We start from the raw sequence: 20,842 nt of genomic DNA, 5'->3' as shown, positions 1-20,842 counted from the left end.
TAGAGCCCCAAGCCACCCACCATGCACTGCATGATCACCTTCCACAGGGAGGAAGGGAATGCAAAACACACTCCAAGATCAAAAGGACTTCTGGCTTCACCTTTACTCTGCGAAGTCACCAAAGCAGAGAGCAAAGGGGAGTCTCAGAAGGCCACAGGCACTCAGCTGTCAAGGGTCAATGTGGATGAAGGCTTAGCTTGATCACCCCAATGCTTAACCTGACACCGATGGTTAGGAGACTCACGTGCAACTCCTGGCCAGTGTACTCCATGCGAGCCACCGCCTGTCAATGGAGGCTTCTGTGTTAAGATGCTGAGCAGGTTTCAAGGGAGCTTCCAGGCTAAGGGCTAGAAAGAAAGGCCTGGCAATCTCCCCAAAATCAGCCAGTGAAAACCCTGTGGATCACAATGGTCTGATCTGTGACCGATCATGGCAATGGCGCAGGAGCAGGCAGTCTTTCGTTCCGCTGTCTGTGGGGTCGCCATGGGTCAGGGACCAACTCAGCAGCAGGTAACAACGCGTTTAGCCTGGGCCTTTGACGGTCCAGAGTCTCTCCACTTAGGAACTGGGCCTTGGAAATCTATTGACAGAGGAGGGGTTAAGCTCAGTCTTGAGAATTAAACCTCCATCTTTTCCAAGGCCCTCTTCTTGACTGCTGACAATAAGAAACCTTTGAGGGAAACTGATTTGTGCTGAAAACTTTCACCAAAAGCACAATTAAGAAAAAAAAAGAGGAACCCTTTGACTCTCCGCTCTTGGCTTAAACAACCTCCTCTCCCCAGGCCTGCGCAAACTTCTAAGCTGAAGTTTTCCAACAGTCTTCTTGGGCCCCGCTCCCCAAACTCCTGGAAAATATTTGTGGAGACAGAGGTGCTTACAGCTGCTTAAGGCTGCACCCGTTTGAGGACAGATTGAGGGGAGCCCTCCTCTAAATCCCCAAGGCAGAAGGACTTGCCCGCTTTAGAGCCCAGGGCAATTGAGATCACTGTGGCCTGTGCATTCTGGGGAATTAGAACAGGACATTCCTTGGATTGCATCCTGGTTGCCTGAACCATCTCCCTTTCAGAAAGAGGGCTGGCGTGTTGACTGAAGCTTGGTGTCCGTCCAGCTCTGCCTGGATGCCCTGACATTCGGTGTGGTACCTGGCTCAGCACAGGGGCCCAGGAACTCTTCGCTGACTGACTGCACGATGTGTAGGGTCAACCAACTGTCTTTAGTCTAAAAAGCTCCAGATGCAAGTGCCAAACCAGTTGCTGTGGAGTGGATTTCAATTCACGGCGACCCCATCCACGGATGTCAGAGCAGAACTGAGCTCCACAGGGGTTTCAACGGTTGATTTTGCAGGAGATCATCTGGCCTTTCTTCCAAGCCACCTCTGGGTGAACTAAGTACAGCCTCCAACGTTTGGTTAGCAGCTGAGTGTGTTAACCGTTTATAACACCCAGGGACAGACTCAAGTACAACTGTCCCCAAATCCTATCTTATGAAGCCAGGGTGGCCAAGCACAGTTGTCAATGTTACCGGTAGGGTCCATGGGATGATTTTGAAATAACTGGTAAGACCGAGAGCTCAACCCTGCATAGACAATGTGGTTTAATGAGGGGATCATGGACATTAGAATCATTTCAAAAAGAATGCAACCAACCAAAGTTATCCCCGGAAGTCATCTTTTAGCTAAATAACAGATCTGCTCATAAAATAAAGAATATTACCAGTGAGTACCGCGCACCTTTAAAAAAATCTCCTATACGAGGCCAAATGGTCAACAATTCCTCTAAAGTCAAGATGAAAGGGTAATGGGGCAGGGAAGCAAGATTACTAGAAATGAAACATCCAGAAAAGAATTAATGAGAATGTTAACACATTGTGAAAAATGTAACCAATGTCACTGAACAATTTGTGTAGGTCACTGTTAATGGAAACCTAATTTGCTGTGTAAACTTTCACGGAAAACACAATAAAATATGATTTACAAAACCCAAAACCAGGTGTTCACTGTAAAGGAAATGAGGCAGGCCAGGAGACGATGTATGAAGAAGTATTTTAATAGCTCAAACTCATAGGTCATCGTGCTCCTCAATTCTGAAGAGATTCCTAAAAGACGCAACACTTTGGCCTCGTTGGAAGCCAGGGTTCACCCACCCAGGGTCTCCATGCATCAATCTCCTCTCAGTGCCGACTCTGGAGAAAGCAGAAACACGCCCAGTACCATTCTGGCTCCCACGGGCCCTTCCCACGTCTCATATCATTGCATTAGTTGGACTAAGACGATGCCTGGGTTAAAGGAGGAGACGAAGGTTGACCGTCTAAGCAGGAGCAGACCAAGCTGGCAGGAAAAGCACACTGCATACATAGGCTACAGAAGGAGAGGGTTCTGCCCGCGGAGCTGCGGCTTTACATTTGTTTTGCCCGCAAACTACCAAGAGGGATTCTGTTGGCCAGAACGTCTCCAGTGAACAAGCAAAATGGCGGTCAAAAGTCTTGGGTGTCCTGTGCCACCAGCCCAGAGTCTTCATGTGTCGTTCACTGGAGAGTCTTTGAGGGAAACATGAAATCCAGCTCATGCCTCTGCCTATGGGTCGATTTCTTCGGGAATCACTGTAATCATAATGTCTTCATTGCCCCTGCGGACCACCATGTTCAGAGTGCTTTCCTTTTTAATGACGTCACTGACGTCATTGGCGGAGACTACCGACTGTCCGTTGATGCTGATTATGACGTCGTTCTCCTGGAGACCACCACTGCAACACAAGGAGAAACACGATTGTAATGTTTCAATTCCTCCTGCCCCACCTGCCGGGAAAGATGATCAACTTTTATCAACAGAGGCTGTTGAGAACCTGGCAAGCCCAGAGCAGACAGGGTTTGGTGGTGCTGAAGGTACATGAGAATGGTTTCAACCAGCTCACAGTTGGTTGTGTTTCCTTTTGAGATATTTAGGTAAAAATCATTTGTGTCCACTGCGAAAATGCCTGGAGCACCCATATGGGTTAATGACAGATTCAACTTCAAGGAGGGCAAGGATGCACCAGGGTGGCATGGGTACGGCCAACTTGCTTGTCATGAATAAGTACTCAGAAAGCAGTTCCTACACGAACGGGTGGAATGAGTCTATCATGAGACACTTCCTCCCTGTGGCTGCACTGGAACTTTCGCTCTTGTGTATGGCACCATCGGCAATGCTGCCCTGATCTTAATGGTCTAGGACAGGGGTCAGCAGCCTTTCAGTAAGGGGCCAGACAGTAAATAGCTGAGGCTTCGCAGGCCGTAAGGTCTCTGCCGCAACTACTCAGCTCTGCCGCTGTAGCATAAAAGCAGCCAGAGATGACATGCAAATAAAGGGGCGTGGCTGTGTGCCAATAAATATTTATGGGCGCTGAAATTTGAACTTCATAGCATTTGCATGTATCACAAAAACTTTTTCTTCTTCTTTTTCAGCCATTTAAAAATGTGAAAACCATTCTTAGCTTGTGAGCTGTGCAAAAGCAGGTGGTGGGCCGGATCCAGGCCCCAGGGAGCAACGTGTGCATCTCTGGTCTAGCACTAACGCGTTGACTAGTTGCCATTGAGTCGATTTCGACCCAGCAACCCCATGCGTGTCAGAGTAGAACTGTGCTCTATGGGGTTTTCAATGGCTGATTTTTTGAAAGTAGATCACCAGGCCTTTCTTCTGAGGTGCCTCCGGGCAGACTCAAACCTCTAACATTTTGGTTAGCAGCCAAGTGTGTTAACTGTGCCACCCAGGGACTCCCCAGTCTAGCACTACTCTCTGCATATTACCTCAGCGTGGGTTACAAACACTGACTGTTGGCCGAGCTACTTCTTTTGGTGTTACTTTGATGTTACCTGGGTTATTTTTCTAGGCATAGTGACAAGTATGGCCCAATAGCCACATAGTTAGCGAAGGTTTCAGGAGGTGCATCCTAAAGCTGGATCCAAACTCTTTAATGGGACCAGTTCCCCAAGGCTGCAGGGACCCTACTCGTCAAACCCTCTTAAACCCCAGCCAGCATGTCCCACAGACTCACGGTCAGTCTGATATTGCTCTTTCCATCTGGGCGACCCCAGTGAAGAAAGGGCTTTTGAAGACAGGAAGCATCCCTTTGTTGACAGGGCCTGAGCTGAACCAGGACGGAAGGCCTGGCCAGCAGGACTTGACCAAGGATGTCCCACCACTTTCGGCAAGGATCAGTACGATCCCCTGAGCAGATATAAAATTAACGCTGCTCCCCAGCATCTACCCCCGGGGACCATAATGGTATTAGGAAAAGGGAAAATCATTCCAACTCACACTTCTGCCGGGGTATCAGGAATTACTTCAATGATGTACGCTCCTGAAATCACATCTGGGAAGTCTCGGTGGCGATCCTTCAGCTCTTTGGCTTTGCTGCTCGGGACAAATGGTGCCCAGGTTAATGTAAATTAGCACCGTGCCTTCCTCAGCTTGCCCTCGGGGAACTCTCAACCAGCTTCCCCGCTTGCCCTTAATTCTAACGTAAAATTCCTCTAGGAGTTTTGATTCTGCTTTAAAATTGCCTGACTACTAGAGTCAAAGACTGACAGAGTAGCAACAAGAGAAATGCTTCACCATTCTTCTTCTTAATTAATTTCTTAATTAATTAATAGTAGCTACCACTTATGGGCAGCCCTGGTGGTGTAGTGGTTAAGAGCTCAGCTGCTACCTCCTTCGAAACCTTATGGGGCAGTTCTACTCTGTACAGTACAGTGGCTGGTCTTGTTAGGAGTCCGAGTTCTGCCCATTTCTAGCTGTGTAACCTTAGGTAACTGCTTAACCTCTATGCCTTAGTTTCCTCACCTGCAAAATGGGGACAATAGCATTACCCTACAACATGGGGTACACGTGAGGATTAATGCGGTGATCTAGGTGAGATGTCTGGCCCAGTGCTTGCTGCAGAGTAACCACGTGACAATTGGTGGCCATCAATCACTGCCACCACTCACTGATCCAAGCCTTGATTCTCGCGAACTCACCCAGTCCTCCCCACACACCAAAACGCCTGCCTCGTTATCCCCATCCTGGGTGGGGGAGGAAACTGAAACACTCAGAATTCAAGGGGTTCCCAAGGTCACAAACCAGGAAGTAGCAGAGCTGGGACAAGAACCCACGAAGCTAGAGCCCAAGCCTCTCCCTACATCTCCGTCTCTCTTATTCCCAAACACAAATAACAACATACTTTTTAGGCTTGCAAACCATAACCCCTCAGAAGCTACCACCATTCATGTATTGTATCTAAAATACATCAATACACATATTATACGATGTCCTTCTCTTTCTCTACTTTACCCGCAAGTTTCCACTATGCCCTTAGTTACCGGGACTCATGAGGTTACACCAGGTTTTTTCATCAAGGGGAAAACACCAGTATTTTATGACCCTGCCAAACACATGTTGCAACTTCCACCAACTCGGGAAAACAAATCATCCCTCCTCAGATGGAGCTGACCAGGCATTCCTAGCGCCACAGCCCACTCGCCGCAGGGCCCTCTGGGGCTGGGGTGGTGCTTGGAGCACTTCCATAGAACATGTGCTGAAAGGCAGGTGTGAGCTGGGGAAAACCACCCTCTGCAGTTCAGACCTGCCTTCATAGAGAAGGGCAGAATCTTCTCAGAAGGATCTGCTGTAAAATGGAAATCCAGCTCAAAACAAAACCAGTAACAGGACAAGCCGTCCCTCAAAAAGCTAAATATAGAATTATCCTATGACTCAGCAAGACCACTCCTAGATAAATGCCCAAAAGAACTGAGAGCTGGGACTCAAACAGAGACTTGTACACCAATGTTCGTAGCAGCACTATTTACCATAGCCAAAAGGTAGAAACCACCCAAATGCTCATCAAAGGAAAAACAGATAAAACATGGCACAGCCATACAATAGGATATTATTCAGCCATAAAAAGGAATGAAGTACTGATACACGCTACGATATGGGTGGATCTGGTAAACACTATGTAAGTGAAAGAAACCAGACACAGAAGCCAAACATTATATGATTCCATTTAAATATCCAGAAGAGGTCAATCCGTAGAGACAGGAAGAAGATTCGGGTTTGCCAGGGGCAGAGGAGAGAGGGGAATGGAGCGTGACTGCTAACGGGTATTGGGTTTTCTTCTGGGGTGAGGAGAACGTTTTGGAATTGCATAGTGGTGATGGTTGCGCAGCGTTGAGAATACACTAAAGTGTACACTTTCAAATGGTAAAAAATGGTGAATTTTACGACTTCTCTTTCAGGGGTGCCAGTGAGAGCCTTCTGAAGTTCAAGTTTATTTAAATTTAAAAGCAGAGACAGGGACACAGACCCGCGCATCCTGTTACCTGGACGTGAGCGACATCATGCGGATGCCGATGTACTTCTTCTTGGTGATGGCTTTACCTGGTGTGACAACAAAGGAACAAATGATAGCAGAGTTGGCAGGGGCAACAGGGACCCCTAACAGCCACAGTGTCCGACCCCCTCTAGTGTACAGTCAGAGCCGTAGGGGAAAACACAGGTTATGGTTCAAATCTTAGTCCTGACCTCAGCCACCGTGGGACCTTCAGCAAAGTCCCGTCACCTCAGTTGATGGCTCACATCCTAGCGATAGTCATTGATTCTTCCACACCTCACCTGACTTCCGATCCATCCCCATGCTGGCTCCATCCCAATGTAGCTGGAACATGACCCCTTCGCTCCACCTCCACGGCCACCACCCAGGTCTGAGCCACAGCCATCTCTCGTCTGGATGACTGGTAGAACCTCTTAACTGGTGTTCCACCCACCCCTCTGGTACCCCCTCCACTCGGGCCCAGAGTGACCTTTCAAAGACATCCACCAGATCTCACTGCAGTTAAAACGCAGCCCACAGCCCAGTCCACGGTGGCCCTCGCTCCTCCAGCCCCGGCCAGCCTTCCCACTTCCACCTACATAACTGCACGCTCGCTGCTCCTGGCAGTGCCTACTTGGAGACTCTGACTGTGTGTCCCTCTGCCTGGAAAGCTCTCCCCCAATCCCAGCCTGCTGGCTCCATCCTCTCCAGGTCTCAGCTGGGGGGGTCTTCCCTGGCCACACTGTCTCCACCAGCCACCCCTCCCATCACTCCCTAGCCCACATCCTGCTTCACGGTCACTATCTGAAATGATCTCATTTGCTCACTTGCTTACTGTCTGCCCCTCAGGGTGGAACATAAATATCACATGTCCAAGGGACCCCATTGTCCTGCCTACTGCTGAACCCCCACCCGGCCCGGTATGGATGAATGAACCCTGGGAATGAATGGTTTCTCTGAATCTATTTCCTCATTGGTAAAATGGGACCAATAATTCCCCTGATAGGACAGACATGGATAATTAAGTGAAATAATCACCCAGGAATGTGTCTGGCACATATTAGATAAAAACTTCTATGGCTGTAGGTCAAAAACGGCCAAATATTTACAACCTTCCACCAGGGGTTTAATAAGGCATGTCCTTTTCCCTTCTTCACAGGAAGCGGCTTGGCTGGTCTTAGGGTTTGTCATTTTTCCCTTCCCCACGTCTCTGAGGTGTGGCTGAGGCGCAGGCCTGAAGCCCTAGCACAGCTGTCTGGCCCCCATTTTACCTTTGGCCTGTCTGTCATGGGACTCGGTGAGGAACTTTTTGATTTTATCAGATGGGATTGCAAAGGAGATCCCAGCAGTCACTTTCAGAGTGTTAATCCCGATCACTTCACCATCCTGAAAGGCAAGAGGAGACATGGCTTACTGAATCCACAGAGCCCTCCGGAAGATACGCACCAAAGGAGAAGGAAGAATCGGAGGGAGGTCTTTGCGCTGTGTCAGCGCAGGAGCCGGGAGCTGCAGGCAGACAGGCCAGACAGGTGGGACGGGGCAGCACTGGGACACCTGGGCCTGGAAAGCCGTGCTCCACCCCCGAACTGACACACCTTGCTGTAAGCACAGCATCCAGCCGGTATTTTAAGGACATTGACTATCTGCTCCTTTCGCAGGGAATGTTGGTATTAGGGGCCATTGAGCCAATTTTTGACTCATAGAGACCCCACGAGACAGAACAGAACTGCCCCATAGGGTTTTCTAGGCTGTAACCTTAATGGGAGCAGACCGCCAGGTCTTTCTTCAGTGGAGCTGTTGGGTGGGTTTGAACTGCCAACCTGTTGGCCAAGTGCTTAAACATTGGGCCACCAGGGCTCTGTATGTTCCTGAAATCTCTGTGAGGCCCCCAAACACAGTCCTTTAGGTGGCTATCCACTCACGCTTCCTGCTTCTTCCATCTTTAATGATCTTAAGATTGTTCTGCTGATATTGGGGAGCAACAAACAGCCTTGGGGCTCAGGGCCAACGTGCTTCCTTTGCCAGGAAATGCAATCTCCTCTCAGCAGCAACCCCTGTAGGTGCTATAGGGGTCCTGGCCAGAGGTCACCAAGCAGGGCACCCACCAGGCTTTCTCTGCTTGTCACAGACTAGCTTTGAAATGGGAGGAAACCCATCTGCAGGGCGTCCTTTGATTCCACCCAAGTTCACAGTTGAGAGGTGGCTGCACTATAGGACCCGGCCCTGCACAGCTCACACCCCCTCACACCACCAGTCTGCATTCTGTTGTCACACTGTTTGTTCAGCTCGGGCTCAGAGACGGGCCGGCTGCCAAGAGGGTGTAAATTGCTCCTCACAGTTCCCAAAGGCACTGATTCCATCCTGGAATACCAGGGACATTCAAACCGAGGCCAGCATGGGCCTTGCTAAAGTTGCCTGTTTCAGCCTCTGCAAATGAGACGGCGGAATGGGGAGCCCTGCACGGCCCTCCAGCTTGACCAGCTTCACATTTTCTGCTTAAATATTTAAGTGCAGACTCAAGTCCATTCCAGCCAGGCCTGCAGGGAGGTTCCTGGGCAAGAGAAAGAGCATAGCTGAGCCAACACAGCTTCTCAGGCTGCCTTTCTGTGACGGCCGGCAGCACAAAACGAAGGCCGGTTCCCTCCGCTACTCCTGGCTCTACCTGAGTCCTACTGTGCTGACCTGGAACTCTGAAACTCAAGCATGTCCGACGGCAAACAGCCTTTCCAGGCCTCTAGTCTTGCCGGCCTCACTAGGTCCAGAAAAATCCAGAAGGGTAATTTGCAAGGATATAGTACATTCACCAAGCTCACTCTAAAAGAATTCGAGCGCTTTGGCAAGCTCATGTTTGAAAAGAAGAAGCCAAGAAAGACACAGCCCCGGCATGCACACAGATGCAAAGGAACACAAAATCACGTGGGTGTTAAAAGGAAGGCCTTACCAGGTTTACCAATGGGCCTCCCGAGTTTCCATACTGAAACGAAGCAGAAATTAAAAGGTTATAGGGTTACATGCTTAACTTGGTCAAACGATCTATTCCCTGGCCCGGTGGTTTCCTGACAACAATGCCTGGAGTATGGGGTAGATTCTTTCCCGCCAACCTAACATTTTGCTGGAAAAAAAGGATCTTAACAATTTGCAGTAAGTTTTGAATATGCCATACGTGGGATTTTTTTTTTTTTTTTTTTTTTGGCTACGAAACCCAGAGGCTGACTGTAGACTCTACAGAACCCATCACAGCTTCTTCCCTCTTGTTAAAAGGATGTTGGGAATAGGGATGGCTGCCCACTTACTCTGTTGTGGTTGTTAGCTACCATTGGGTTGACCCCAGACTCATGGTGACCCCATGCACAATGGGATTGTACCACTGTGATCCATAGGGTTTTCACTGGGTGACTTTCTAAAGTAGAACACCAGGCCTTTCTTCCTAGTCTGTCTTAATCTGGAAGCTCCACCGAAAGCTGTCCAGCATCATCAGGCAAGCCTTCACTGACAGATGGGTTGTGGCTATACATGAGATGCAATGACTGGGAACTGAACCTAGACCTCCCACTTGGAAGGCAAAAATCCTACGACTAAGCCACCCGTGCCCCTCCCCCGACCCACACTTGCTCTAGTATCACGGTATTTCAAATCGGCTCCTATCTGTGTGAACCTGGCTTTGCTGCTGCGTTTGAATCCACGTGGTCCGTTCCATGTCCATTACTTCAGGGACCACCGGTGCAGCTCGCATGGAAGCACAAAACACACTGCATACCTTTTGTATTGAATAGATGTGGGGGGAAAACACTGCTATTTAAAAAGCATCTATTCTATAGGGAAACAGCTAAAGTGGAAAAATGTAATTCTGAATAGATTCTGTTTATGAAATTGCATGGAGCAATCCCTGGCTCATTAGACAGGTCGGATGGCTGAGGCCGACGCTGTGACTGTGTCTCTGGGGGCGGCTGGTCATTTGTTGGAAGGAAAAGCAGACAGGAGAAGGCTGGGCTCACACCTTCACAGGTCTGCTGAGCCCGTGCCAAGGTGAGCTTCCTTCTTCCAGAAAGCTGCAGAAGCAGCTCGGCCGGTGGCTCCAAAAGTCCTCAAACGTGCCCCAGGGGCTGTGGGCAGAGGGGCCGCTGACCCCCCTCAGGGTGGGGTAGGACTACCCTCAGCCTCATCTGCTTTGGAGGGTTCCCCTTGATGCCCTCTGACCGCACCATGGGGACTCTGCCTCCACCCCAGTTCCCAGCCGGCTGGGCGGCGGATGCTCACGTTGATGATGGCATCTGTCTGGATGTAGTCCATGTCTGAGTTCCGAAGTCCCAGCTCCTTGCCGCCTCGCTGGGTTGTGCTGACAATCCCAGTGGTGACCGTGTTTTGAAGGGAAAATGGGCTTCCAATGGCGACCACAAACTCTCCTGGTCGCAGCTCCGAGGAGCGGCCCAGCAGCAGGACCGGCAGCTTGCCCTGGGAAAAACAACGGTACCATTGCTGACTTTGGTTAACTTAACAACATGGATAAATACACAAAAATCATGGGACACCAAGCAGGTGACAGGCCACTCATAACACCAGGCCTCGTGCGAAACCGAGCTCAGGACTAACAGCCCCTCCCTGGGGACAAGGACCGCACTTCCTTTCCCACCCACGGTAATTAAAAAGGAGTCCTGGGTGGTTCAAAGGGCCAAAGCATTTGGCTGCTAACCAAAAGGATGGGGGTTTGAGTCCACCCAGAGGTGCCTCGGAAGAAAGGCCTGGCAAGCTACTTCAGAAAAGTCAGCCATTGAAAACCCTTTGGAGCACAGCTCTACTCTGACACACATGGGAACGCCATGAGTTGGAGTCCGCCCATGGCAGCTGGTTTTCCTTGCTAATCAATACATCATAAGCTAAAACACCAAATCCAAACCCAACACTGTCTCATTGATTCCAACTCATAACGACCCTCTAAGACAGAGTAGAATTGCCCCAGAGGGTTTCCAAGGCTGTAATCTTTATGGAAGCCAATGGCCACATCTTTCTCCCGCGGAGCGGCTGGTGGGTTTGAACTGTCGACATTTTGGTTAGCAGCCGAGGGCTTACCCACTTCACCACCAGGGGCTCCTTCATAGGGAGTAAATTAACACTGATGCCCAGCATGCCAAAGAAAACCAGTGGCTGGAGGCCACCCCAGGGCCTGAGCACATCTCGAAGGCAGCAGCACACACTAGCTGTGAAACCTTCGGAACAGGAAACTGAGCGAGAGCAAGAGATGAATTTAGTGGGTTTTGGTAAGATGGCCTGGAGCAGTCTTGGAGCAGGTGCCTCAGAGAAGGAATCCTGAGCCTGCACCTTGGGGCAAGCAGTGGAAACTGCACCCACTTATCATACACCCCTGCATCCCGAGTCTGGGCTGTGCGTGGCGCTCTGCGGGAGTGGACTGCAATGACTCAGTGTGGTGTACACTTGTGCCAAGTGCTTGGCAAATGTGCTAGGTACACAGCAAATCCATGGGGGCACACCTGTGCTAGGTGCATGACAGATCTGTGGGGCACACGCTTGTGCTAGCTGTGTGACAGATCTGTCGGGGACACACCTGTGCTAAGTACCTGAGAGATCCATGGGCAGCACACCTGTGCTAAGTGCATGACAGATCCATGAGGGGCACAGCTAGGGACACGGCAAACCTGTGGGGGGCACACTTGTGCTATATGCATGACAGCTTCTTGAGCAGCAGGAATGGGGGGTGGGAGCAAGGCATCCCAGGACCCCAAGACACAAGACCCAGCTGCCTCTCTTCCTGAAGAAGTCCTCAATCAACCAGCTCGGTCCCAGCCTGGGCAGCTGACTAACCAGGAAGCCCTGGCTTCTCGGTGCCCTGCAAAAGCCCCAGAGAGCAAGGAGCTGCAAACTACTCTTCAAAACAAAATGGGGCAAAATAAAGCCAGCTCCAGAACAACTCGGGCTGAGGAGAGCTGGGTGGCAACCAAGGGGCCTCCCTCATTCCACAAGGGACGGCTTTAGGCCCTCCTCCCTCTCCCCGCTAGCACTCTCCCGCCCTCCTGAGTTCCTTCGGCTGGCCGTTGTTCACTGGCTCAAAAGGAGCAGCTGCCCTGAACAATGCTGACAAGATCCAGAAACCCAAGTCTTAGCCCAGCCCTCTTGCAACTGCAACTCAAGAGTCCTATGTTTGCCCACCTCCAAAGAGAAAGACAAGAGGGGCCAGGAGTGTGGAATTTGGGTGGGTGGGAGCCAGTGGTTCCGTTAGCATCTCCTCTGCCAAGGATGGAGCCAAACACCAGTCCAATAATGTGTGGGGATCACTACACCCATTTAACAGGTGAGAAAACTGAGGCTGAAGGCAGAGGGTGACCCAAGACAGAGCCTGGATTTACACCTGGGACTGCTGGCCCTGAACTCAGACTCTTGTCTGCTGCACTGTGCCATGCTGCAAATTACCAGCCCACCTCTCCTCTCCCCCAACTCCCCCCCAAAAATAAAAGCCAGGAAGATGCTAAGAAAACTCATGGCGGAAAAAAGGAATGCTAAAAAGGGGCTCAAGAACTAAAACCGACTTTCACAGGCTGTGTGCAGATCGTAGATAGGGAGAAGCCCCATAGGCACCATGGCCGAGAGCACAGACCCAGGGCCTGGCTGCTGGTTTCGAATATTGGCCTGAGATGGCAACCACTCTGAACCTCAGTTTCCTCATCCGTAAAATAGGAATAACACAGTACACTTATGTCATTGGCTTCTTGTGAGATTAAATGACTTAACATGTGATAAACCTATGACACACTCTATAAAAAGACACGAATAGAGCCTCGTTCATGTTGCATTTTATCAGTGTCGGATGTTAACATTAGTATTTTTTTAAAACCCAGTAACTGTTGAGTGGACTTTGACCTGTGGTAACCCCACGTGTGTAAGGAGTAGAACTCTGCTCCATAGGATTTCAATGGGTGATTTTTTGGAAGTTGATCACCAGGCCTTTCTTCTGAGGTGCCCCTGGGTAGACTCGAACCTCCAACCTTTTGCTTAGGATCGGAGGGCATTAACCTTTGCACCATCCAGGGACTCCAGTAATAGTATCTAAGCTTATGCAAACCCAAGGAGAAACCCACTAATTAATCCCCCACAAGGTAGTCCATGCCACCCAGCCCTGTACCCAGGAGAAGGCTGGGTGGAGCAGGTCTCCCTGGGTGATCCTTTTCCCTTGGGGCCACCTGAGGTCAGGGCGCAGTGCTGCTCCAGCCCACAGAACTCCCTGCATCCCCACCCCCCTACTCCCCAAGGTCACCCACATAGGTCATCCACATCCCTGGCACCAGCGGGCTCTTCACGTGGTGTGTTTACCCTGGACCCAAGCCAGCAGCCGCGCCAGGAATGACTTCATCCATCGAAGCTTACGGGAGGGGTGGAAGGCAGGGCTGGTATGCACCTCAGGCCACTCAGGGAGGAGCCCACCAAAAACACGACTGTCTTTCAGGGCCAGGACTGGCTAGAGGGCCGGGGATCGGCTGGAGCACCGTTCCACTGAGGGCTGCAGGGCTGGGCCTCAGAGTGGATGAGGGGACTGGTGGGGAAGGCTCCTGGGTTGGGCCAGCCTGGCTGCCCAAGCCAATAGGCTTGTTCTTCACCACCTTCAAGGCAAGAGATCAAGATCACACAGAGAGGTGGGTCCAGCCAACAACAGCTGCAGTCCCAACTGGCAACCACATCAGAAAATTACAGGCAGGACTCCCTCATTCCCCACTCCTTCCTCCACCACGCCATCACCCAGAAAGCAGCAGAGTCAGGCTCTAAGGCCTCAGGGTGTTCAGAAGGCAGAGGGGCCTGAAGACCACTCTCCCCCTAGCCCTTCCCTCCAAAGCCAGCACAGGCCCAGGTGTTGCTGGGAAGGGGGTAAATGCCATGGGGGCAGGCACTGTGAGGACAGAGCGGGGAGATCCCCTGCAAGGAGAAGAGAATATCGAGGGCCTGCCTGCTGCCCGTCCACACTCACTGGGGAGGCAGAACTCCCAGGGGATGCTGGGCCCAAAGAACCCGGAGACAAGCCTGTCATGAGGACAGCAGTGTCGCCCACACGCAGGTGACCACGCAGGCTTGGACAAGATGAACCAGCGACACGAACCCAGGGGTCTCCCCAAGACGCAAGCGGAAGAAATGTGGAGACTTCCGTGGGTGGTGCGAACAGCTAACACCTTGGCTGTTAACCAAAACGTTAGCAGTGCCAGTCTGCCAAAAAGCACCTCTGGACAAAGGCCTGGTGATCACTCCCCCCCAAAAAGTCAGCCATTGAAAACCCTATGGAACACAGTTCTACACTGACATGCGCAGGGTCCCCATGACACAAAAGCAACTGGTCTCCTGGTTTACCTGGCCATTTAGTAAAACTGGCACCAATGGGCAGCGCCACTGATCAGGAGCATCTTGCTGAAGTTTTATTCACTCAAACACATCATAGATTCTGAAGAGCAATCCTAAGACAGAGCAAAGCAAGTGGACACATATCCTGGGAGCTCTTATCATGTGAAAAGTCCTCTACCTCTATGGGAAAGGGGTGGGCCTTTTACCTCCCACATGACAAAGCACCTGCATGACAACCTGGTGAGTTTGGGCAAATGTTCCCATTTCACTGATGTGGAAACTGAGGCTCAGAGTAACTTCTCATAGCCAATGAGCAGCTGGCTAATGAGAGAACAGGCCTCCCAACTCTCAGACTTGCACTGCCAGTAGGAGTTAACCCGGAATTCTAACTACTGGCAGAAGCTCTGTGCAGGGCATGAGGTGGTGCAGAGATGTCGGTGGGGCCAGACTCATTGCTCACCTGAGGCTAAACTGCCTTTAATGGTGTGTGGCCTTGGCTCCCCCAAGGTGCCAGCTGGCCACGAAAGCCTCGAAAGCCTCAGGACTTTCAGCTTCGGTCTAGATCTGAGTAGGGCTGGAGTGTCCCCTCAGGCTGTCTGCTCTATGCTGCACCTCAGTGGCCACACTCCTGCTTGGTCATTGAGCATCTTATTCCATAGCTGTCTAGCTGCTGTCCCAGCGGCCTGGAGGGATGAAATGCTGCTGTGGCTGGAAATGAAAAGCCTTGCTCCAGCCTTGACCTGCAGATGGTGGGGGCCTTTTGGCTGCTCATTCCTCTAATGACTCCGATCCACTGTCCACCAGCCGGTCCCCTCACTCCCACATCAACCTGGCTCAGGCTTCCAGACTACGGACATGCTGAGCCAGCACCCGACACAGGCTGTCTTGGGGAGCTCACCAATGCCGACCCCCCCCCCGCAAACAGCCACTTCATACCTCTCTCCATCTTGCTGGAAGGCTGAGAGGCAAACAAGCAGGCCTCTACCCTCTACTTGACCTGGAAGAAAATCCAGGGGATGAGAGGGAGAAAGGGAGCCCATAGGTTCCATTCCTCATGGTCAGAGCCACAGACAGCTGGTGGGGAAGAAAAATGCTAGTCACATCGTGAGCACAAAATAGTGAAATAGGAGAATTTCCAAGTGACAAAAGCAAAGACTCAGACTCCACATCACAGAGCCAAGGAGAAGACCCCAGGCCCCACCAAGAGAGACTGTAGCTCATATTTGGTCAAAGGCTTTCTGGGATGAGGGGAGTTCCCAAGGGATTCCATCAGGTTCCCAGTCAAGCTCATGCCAGAAAAGGGGGGGGGGGGGGTGGGCAGTAGAGAAGAGGGGACACCCAGGATGTAATGCACAAATGGTGTCTTTACAACACGGGGAGACACTCTAAAAAAATACCAACTCCCTGCAACATCTGGGTTATCACCCCTGCTACCCAGGACAATGGAGAAACAGCCCAGCTGAGGTGTCAGAAGCACTGGGTGTGGACTCCAGGCTACCCCTCCAGGTTAAATTACTAAATACTAGCTGACCAGAACTCAGTCTTAAGGTTACCCGAAACCATTCTTTGGCGAGAGGAATCTGGCCCTCAGATCCTTCAGGATTTGCCTGAGTCATGACTGGGTGGGGGACAGCGGCGGACCTAAAACAGAAGCAGGGCTCTCTGCCAGCAAGGAAGAAGGGGGGTGGCTGCTGGGGCAACAACCTTTAGAGTCCACCACAGCATGGGAAATGGATTGGTTTCAAAATGGTGGCCCTCGTACAAGTACCTAACAAGGTTTAGAAAGGACTCTGATAAAGACATGCTTCTTCATACAAAGCTTTTGCTTGCTTGTTTGTTTGGTGGGGGGGTGGAGGGGAGCAAGAGGACATGTCTGCTTAAAAGGAAAGCAATGGTCACAGAACACCCTTGGCAGTCAAAGCGGGATGCAGGTGGTCCCAGCAGAGCCTGGCCAGTGTGGCCACCCCACTCCTCGGCCACGAGCTCCAGGCTCCCCAGCCCTTCCACCACCCTGCCTTCAGTCCGCTTTTACAGTCGACGGCTCCAAGGAACAGAGGGGACAGGCCTCATACCAGGTGAGGTGGTGGCAGATTGGAGACTAGAGCCCCCACCTCCTGACCCCCATTCCACAGGCTCTTCTCCCAGCCCACTCGGCCCACTGTTCCCAGACAAGCCCAGACACTCAATGCACATGGCTGGCCAGCGAGGAAAGAGCTGGGAGAGCCCAGATCTTTCCACAGAGCAGGTGACCAGGGCAGACAGAACACAGAACAGGGCAACTGGGGAGTTTTAGAAAGCTCAGAAGAGGCTGGATGATGGGAGCAGTGTCAGCATATTCTCATGTGAGGGTGTGGGCCATGTGTTTACTTGATGGTGTCTTTGTGGGGGATTGTTGGCTCCCTGGGCAAGCCCGGGCAAGGGGTGGCAGCAGGCCAGTGCAGAAGGTGGCCTCCCACCGGGGCTGAATTGTAACTACTGAAATCCCCCAGAAAGAAAACTCTGGCCTGTGCTGAGGAAGTACCTGCTCGGCCGATGGCTGGCCTTGGCCTTAAGCTCCAGCAGCAACCAAGGTGGTGCACTAGTGAAGACACAGACCAGCGAGTGCACGCGTGTGGGCACACACACCCACACGACCTCGGGCTCCACGTATGCCAGGGAATGCTGGACCAGGCGGCAAGACATCTGGCTTAGGTCTTGATCCTGTAGTGACTCACTGTGACTTCGGATCAGCTGACTGAGCTTTCTGGGCCTCATTTTGTTGTTGTTAGGTGCCATCCAGTCGAGCTGATTTAGACTCATAGCGACCTCATGTGACAGAGTGGAACCTGCTGTATACAGTTTCCTAGGCTGTAATTGCAGTGGTTAAGAGCTCAGCAGCTAATCAAAAGGTCGGCAGTTCGAACTCACCATTCACAACTTGAAAACTCTCTAGGGCAGCTCTACTCTGTCCTATAGGGTTGCTATGAGTCAGAATTGACTGGACAGCAATGGATTTTTTAAAATCTTTACAGGAGTTGATTGCCAGGTGTCTCCCATGTTGCCACTGAGTAGGTTTGAACCGACAATCTTTCGGTTAGCAGCTGAGTGCTTACCAGTTGGGCCATCAGGGCTAAAGTGCCCCATAGGGTTTCCAAGGCTATAAATCCTTATGGAAGCAGGCTGCCACATCTTTCTCTCGAGGAGCAGCTGACGGAGTCGAACGGCCAACCTTTTGGTTAGCAGCTGAGCCCCTTAACCACTGAGGCACCAGGGCTCCTCCTGATCTCATATTAAAAAAAAAAAAAATCTCATATTACCACCCCTAAAATAAGGGAGTTGAGCCTGATGATATCCAAGATTATCCCAGCTCTGACTGGTTGACTGATTTTTTAAAAATCTATTAGCAGATGTGATGGTTAATTTTATGTGCCAGCTTGACTAGGCTGTGGTGCCTAGTTGTTTGGTCAAACAAACACTATTCTAGATGTTGCTATGAAGGTTTTTACACGTGATTAACATTTCAATCAGCTGACCTTAAGTAAAGCAAATTACCCTCCAAAATGTCAGTGGGCCTCATGCAATCAGTTGAAGACCTTAAAAGCAAGAACGAAGGTTTTCCAGGTTAGAATTTGCCTCAAGATTACAAGTAGATATCTTGCCAGAGTTTCCAACCTACTGCCTGACCTATGGAATTTGGGCTTGCCAGCACCCACCATGGTGTGAGTCAATTCCTTTAAAAAAAGGATCTCTCGAGGTAGACAGATACAGATATATAGATTTTATTGATTGTGTCTCTGCAGAACCCTGGCTAAGAAAGCAGACAATGGTTAAATCAGTAAGACTAAAACAGGCACCAGAGTCCTTAATAAATTTCTTTCCCTACAACTCCCCAGTTGGGGTTAGCTGATCCCTGCAAACTCCCACAGCTTGGAATTCTCTGGCCGCTGACTCAGGCAAGTCATCCTCCGAGGGGATCACAAAAGGCAATGACCCATCAACATTTCAGCTCCTGGTCAGCTTGGGGGCTCACTTCATTGCAATCTTCTTCCCCCAAAGTTTAAGGAATACAGAGCAATAAAACCAACCAATAAAACCAAAGCTGAACGAAAAACCAGCAACTTATTTCTCTTTTAACCTAATGAGGCAAGTTAATTACTTCTCTGCCTTGCAAAGTATAAAGTGTTCTTGAGTTTCAAAAATATTTTGGTTGCTGAGTCTGCAGGCGACACTCCATCCGCCAGCTGCCCAGCACACTCGTCTTCAAGGGGCTGGGGTTTCCAGTCTGGTCCTGTGTTGGTTGAAGTTTGCTTCAAAAGCTAATGCTGCGGCAACTGGCTGGGACTCAACAAGTGAGTCAACGTGCCTGCTGGAAGCAGTTATGCTAACCTTTCATTTTCTTTAAAAGCTATGCAATGGAGAAAATAGCATGTCCCCCACACCAAGCAAGAAGCAGTGCCACAGAACATGCATGCCGCCTACAGAAAAACAAATTGGGCTGCAGGAGGATCACTTAGGGGATATTCGTATCTAAAGACTTGCTTGAGAGACGAATGTCCATGCAGGCCTGTGATGGTCACCATGGACCAGGGATGGACCAGGGATGGACCAGGGGGTGTAGGAAGCTGAGTACAGGAGGAAGGGGAGGGACAGTGGAGGGTAGGAAGGGTCAAGGATGGTGAACCTGGATGAACTGAAGATTTGTTGAAGCTGGGCTACTAGAGGACAAGACTGGCTACACTTGAGCCACAGCCCCCAGTGTCTACTACACTGACTGAAGACTAATGGGCTCCTCATTACCCAGGGCCACCTAGAGGTGGTACCAGGAAGTTGCCCACGATGAATCATTCTTTTCAAATTTATTGTTCAAATTTTTAAAAGATGTAACATCCTCTTTTATATAAATAAAAAAGCCTTGACATGGCCAATGATAAGGAGCGTATTATAATAAATATATACTCATGAACATAAAATGGAGGTACAGGAAATTTTCTAACCACAGGGCCAGTGGTTTCTGTGAGCTGCCTGGAAGACAAAGCAAAGAGGGAAATACTGAGCCACATGTTTTTATTTCCAGATTCTGTTCCCTTATTTAACAAAATTGACTTGTTAATTAGCACTTTAATAATAATAATCAGTTCTCAATTACCAGAATATCTGATTTTCCCTTGCCAAAGAAAATAATCTAGACAGTTTTAGAAAAGCTGTTTTGGGAAATGCCTTGATTGTGCCGTGAATGCAAGGGTGATCAAGCCATAGTGAGCCTTTTGCACTTTCAGACTCTCAGAAAATAAGGTACTGCCGCTTCCTCGAATATGAGCAGGAACCCCAAGGAACCAAGGCTAATAAGAAATGTAGACAGTGCACGGAGGAACCAGCTAAGCAGAAACCTGGCTTGTGCTCTGGAAGCCCTGATTAACTCCCTGGGAAGTAGCAGTGGTACCGGGTCCAAGGTACCGGTTATCCAGGATGGGGCCAAACAGGGGAACTAAGCAATTCAGCCTCCAACTCTGGCCTCCTCCCCGACCTGGTTCCCTTCCTGGCTCTGTCTGCCCTTCTCATCTCAGCCAGAGGCCGTCTCCTTAGAAAAGTGTCCCTGCCTACTCTAAGAGGTCTCTTCTGCATCTTGTCCTGCTCGTGTCCTCATTGTACCAATCACCATGTTTATTCCAGTTTTCCTGGTTCCCACACTGGATCTTAAGCTCCACGGGGAGGAAGGCATTAACTGCTGCCAAATCCTCTGCACCTACTGCGGTGTTGGGCCAAGGGAAAAGAAACGGTTCCCATCAAGTCGATTCCGACTCATGGCAACCTCGTGCGTGTCAGGGTAGAACTGTGCTCCATAGGGTTTTCAACGGCTGATTTTTCAGAAGTACATCACCAAGCCTTTCTTCTGAGGCACCTCAGGGTGGTCTCTGGGTGGCCGACGAGCACGTTACAGGTTTGTATCACCCAGCTACTTCTCTGGCCAAGGTAGAGTCTCAATCAGCACTTAAACAATCGGTGAGTGAACACATAAATAACTGAAAGAATGAACAAATCCCATCTTAACAGAGCCCCTCAGCATCTTAAAATTGAATAACAATTTGCAAACATCTTGGAATTCATTGATACTACAGAGTAATGGGTAGAAAAAGGACTCTCTCTGATTAATCTTGCTCAAGTCCAAAGCTTCATCTTCAGCAAAAAGCACAGTCCCCCCCAAGAGA

The 20,842-nt window shown here is 50.4% G+C and overlaps 1 protein-coding gene across 1 annotated transcript in view; it reads right to left on the bottom strand.

Moving 5' to 3' along the window:
- Positions 1-1,994: 1,994 nt before the first annotated feature.
- Positions 1,995-20,842, bottom strand: part of HTRA1 (HtrA serine peptidase 1) — a 57,722-nt gene continuing 38,874 nt past the window's right edge. Inside the window, exons 4-9 of the mRNA XM_049855758.1 lie at positions 10,581-10,775; positions 9,265-9,297; positions 7,595-7,709; positions 6,334-6,391; positions 4,292-4,387; positions 1,995-2,741 (exon numbers count right to left, since the gene is read on the bottom strand). Coding sequence (XP_049711715.1) covers positions 2,573-2,741; positions 4,292-4,387; positions 6,334-6,391; positions 7,595-7,709; positions 9,265-9,297; positions 10,581-10,775 — 666 coding nt within the window. The 3' untranslated portion in view covers positions 1,995-2,572. The remainder of the gene's footprint in view (positions 2,742-4,291; positions 4,388-6,333; positions 6,392-7,594; positions 7,710-9,264; positions 9,298-10,580; positions 10,776-20,842) is intronic.

Source organism: Elephas maximus, chromosome 16 (assembly GCF_024166365.1).
Source record: "Elephas maximus indicus isolate mEleMax1 chromosome 16, mEleMax1 primary haplotype, whole genome shotgun sequence".
Classification (NCBI taxonomy): domain Eukaryota; kingdom Metazoa; phylum Chordata; class Mammalia; order Proboscidea; family Elephantidae; genus Elephas; species Elephas maximus.
Note: the sequence above shows the minus strand (reverse complement) of the source record. Positions and strands in the feature narration are given on the sequence as shown.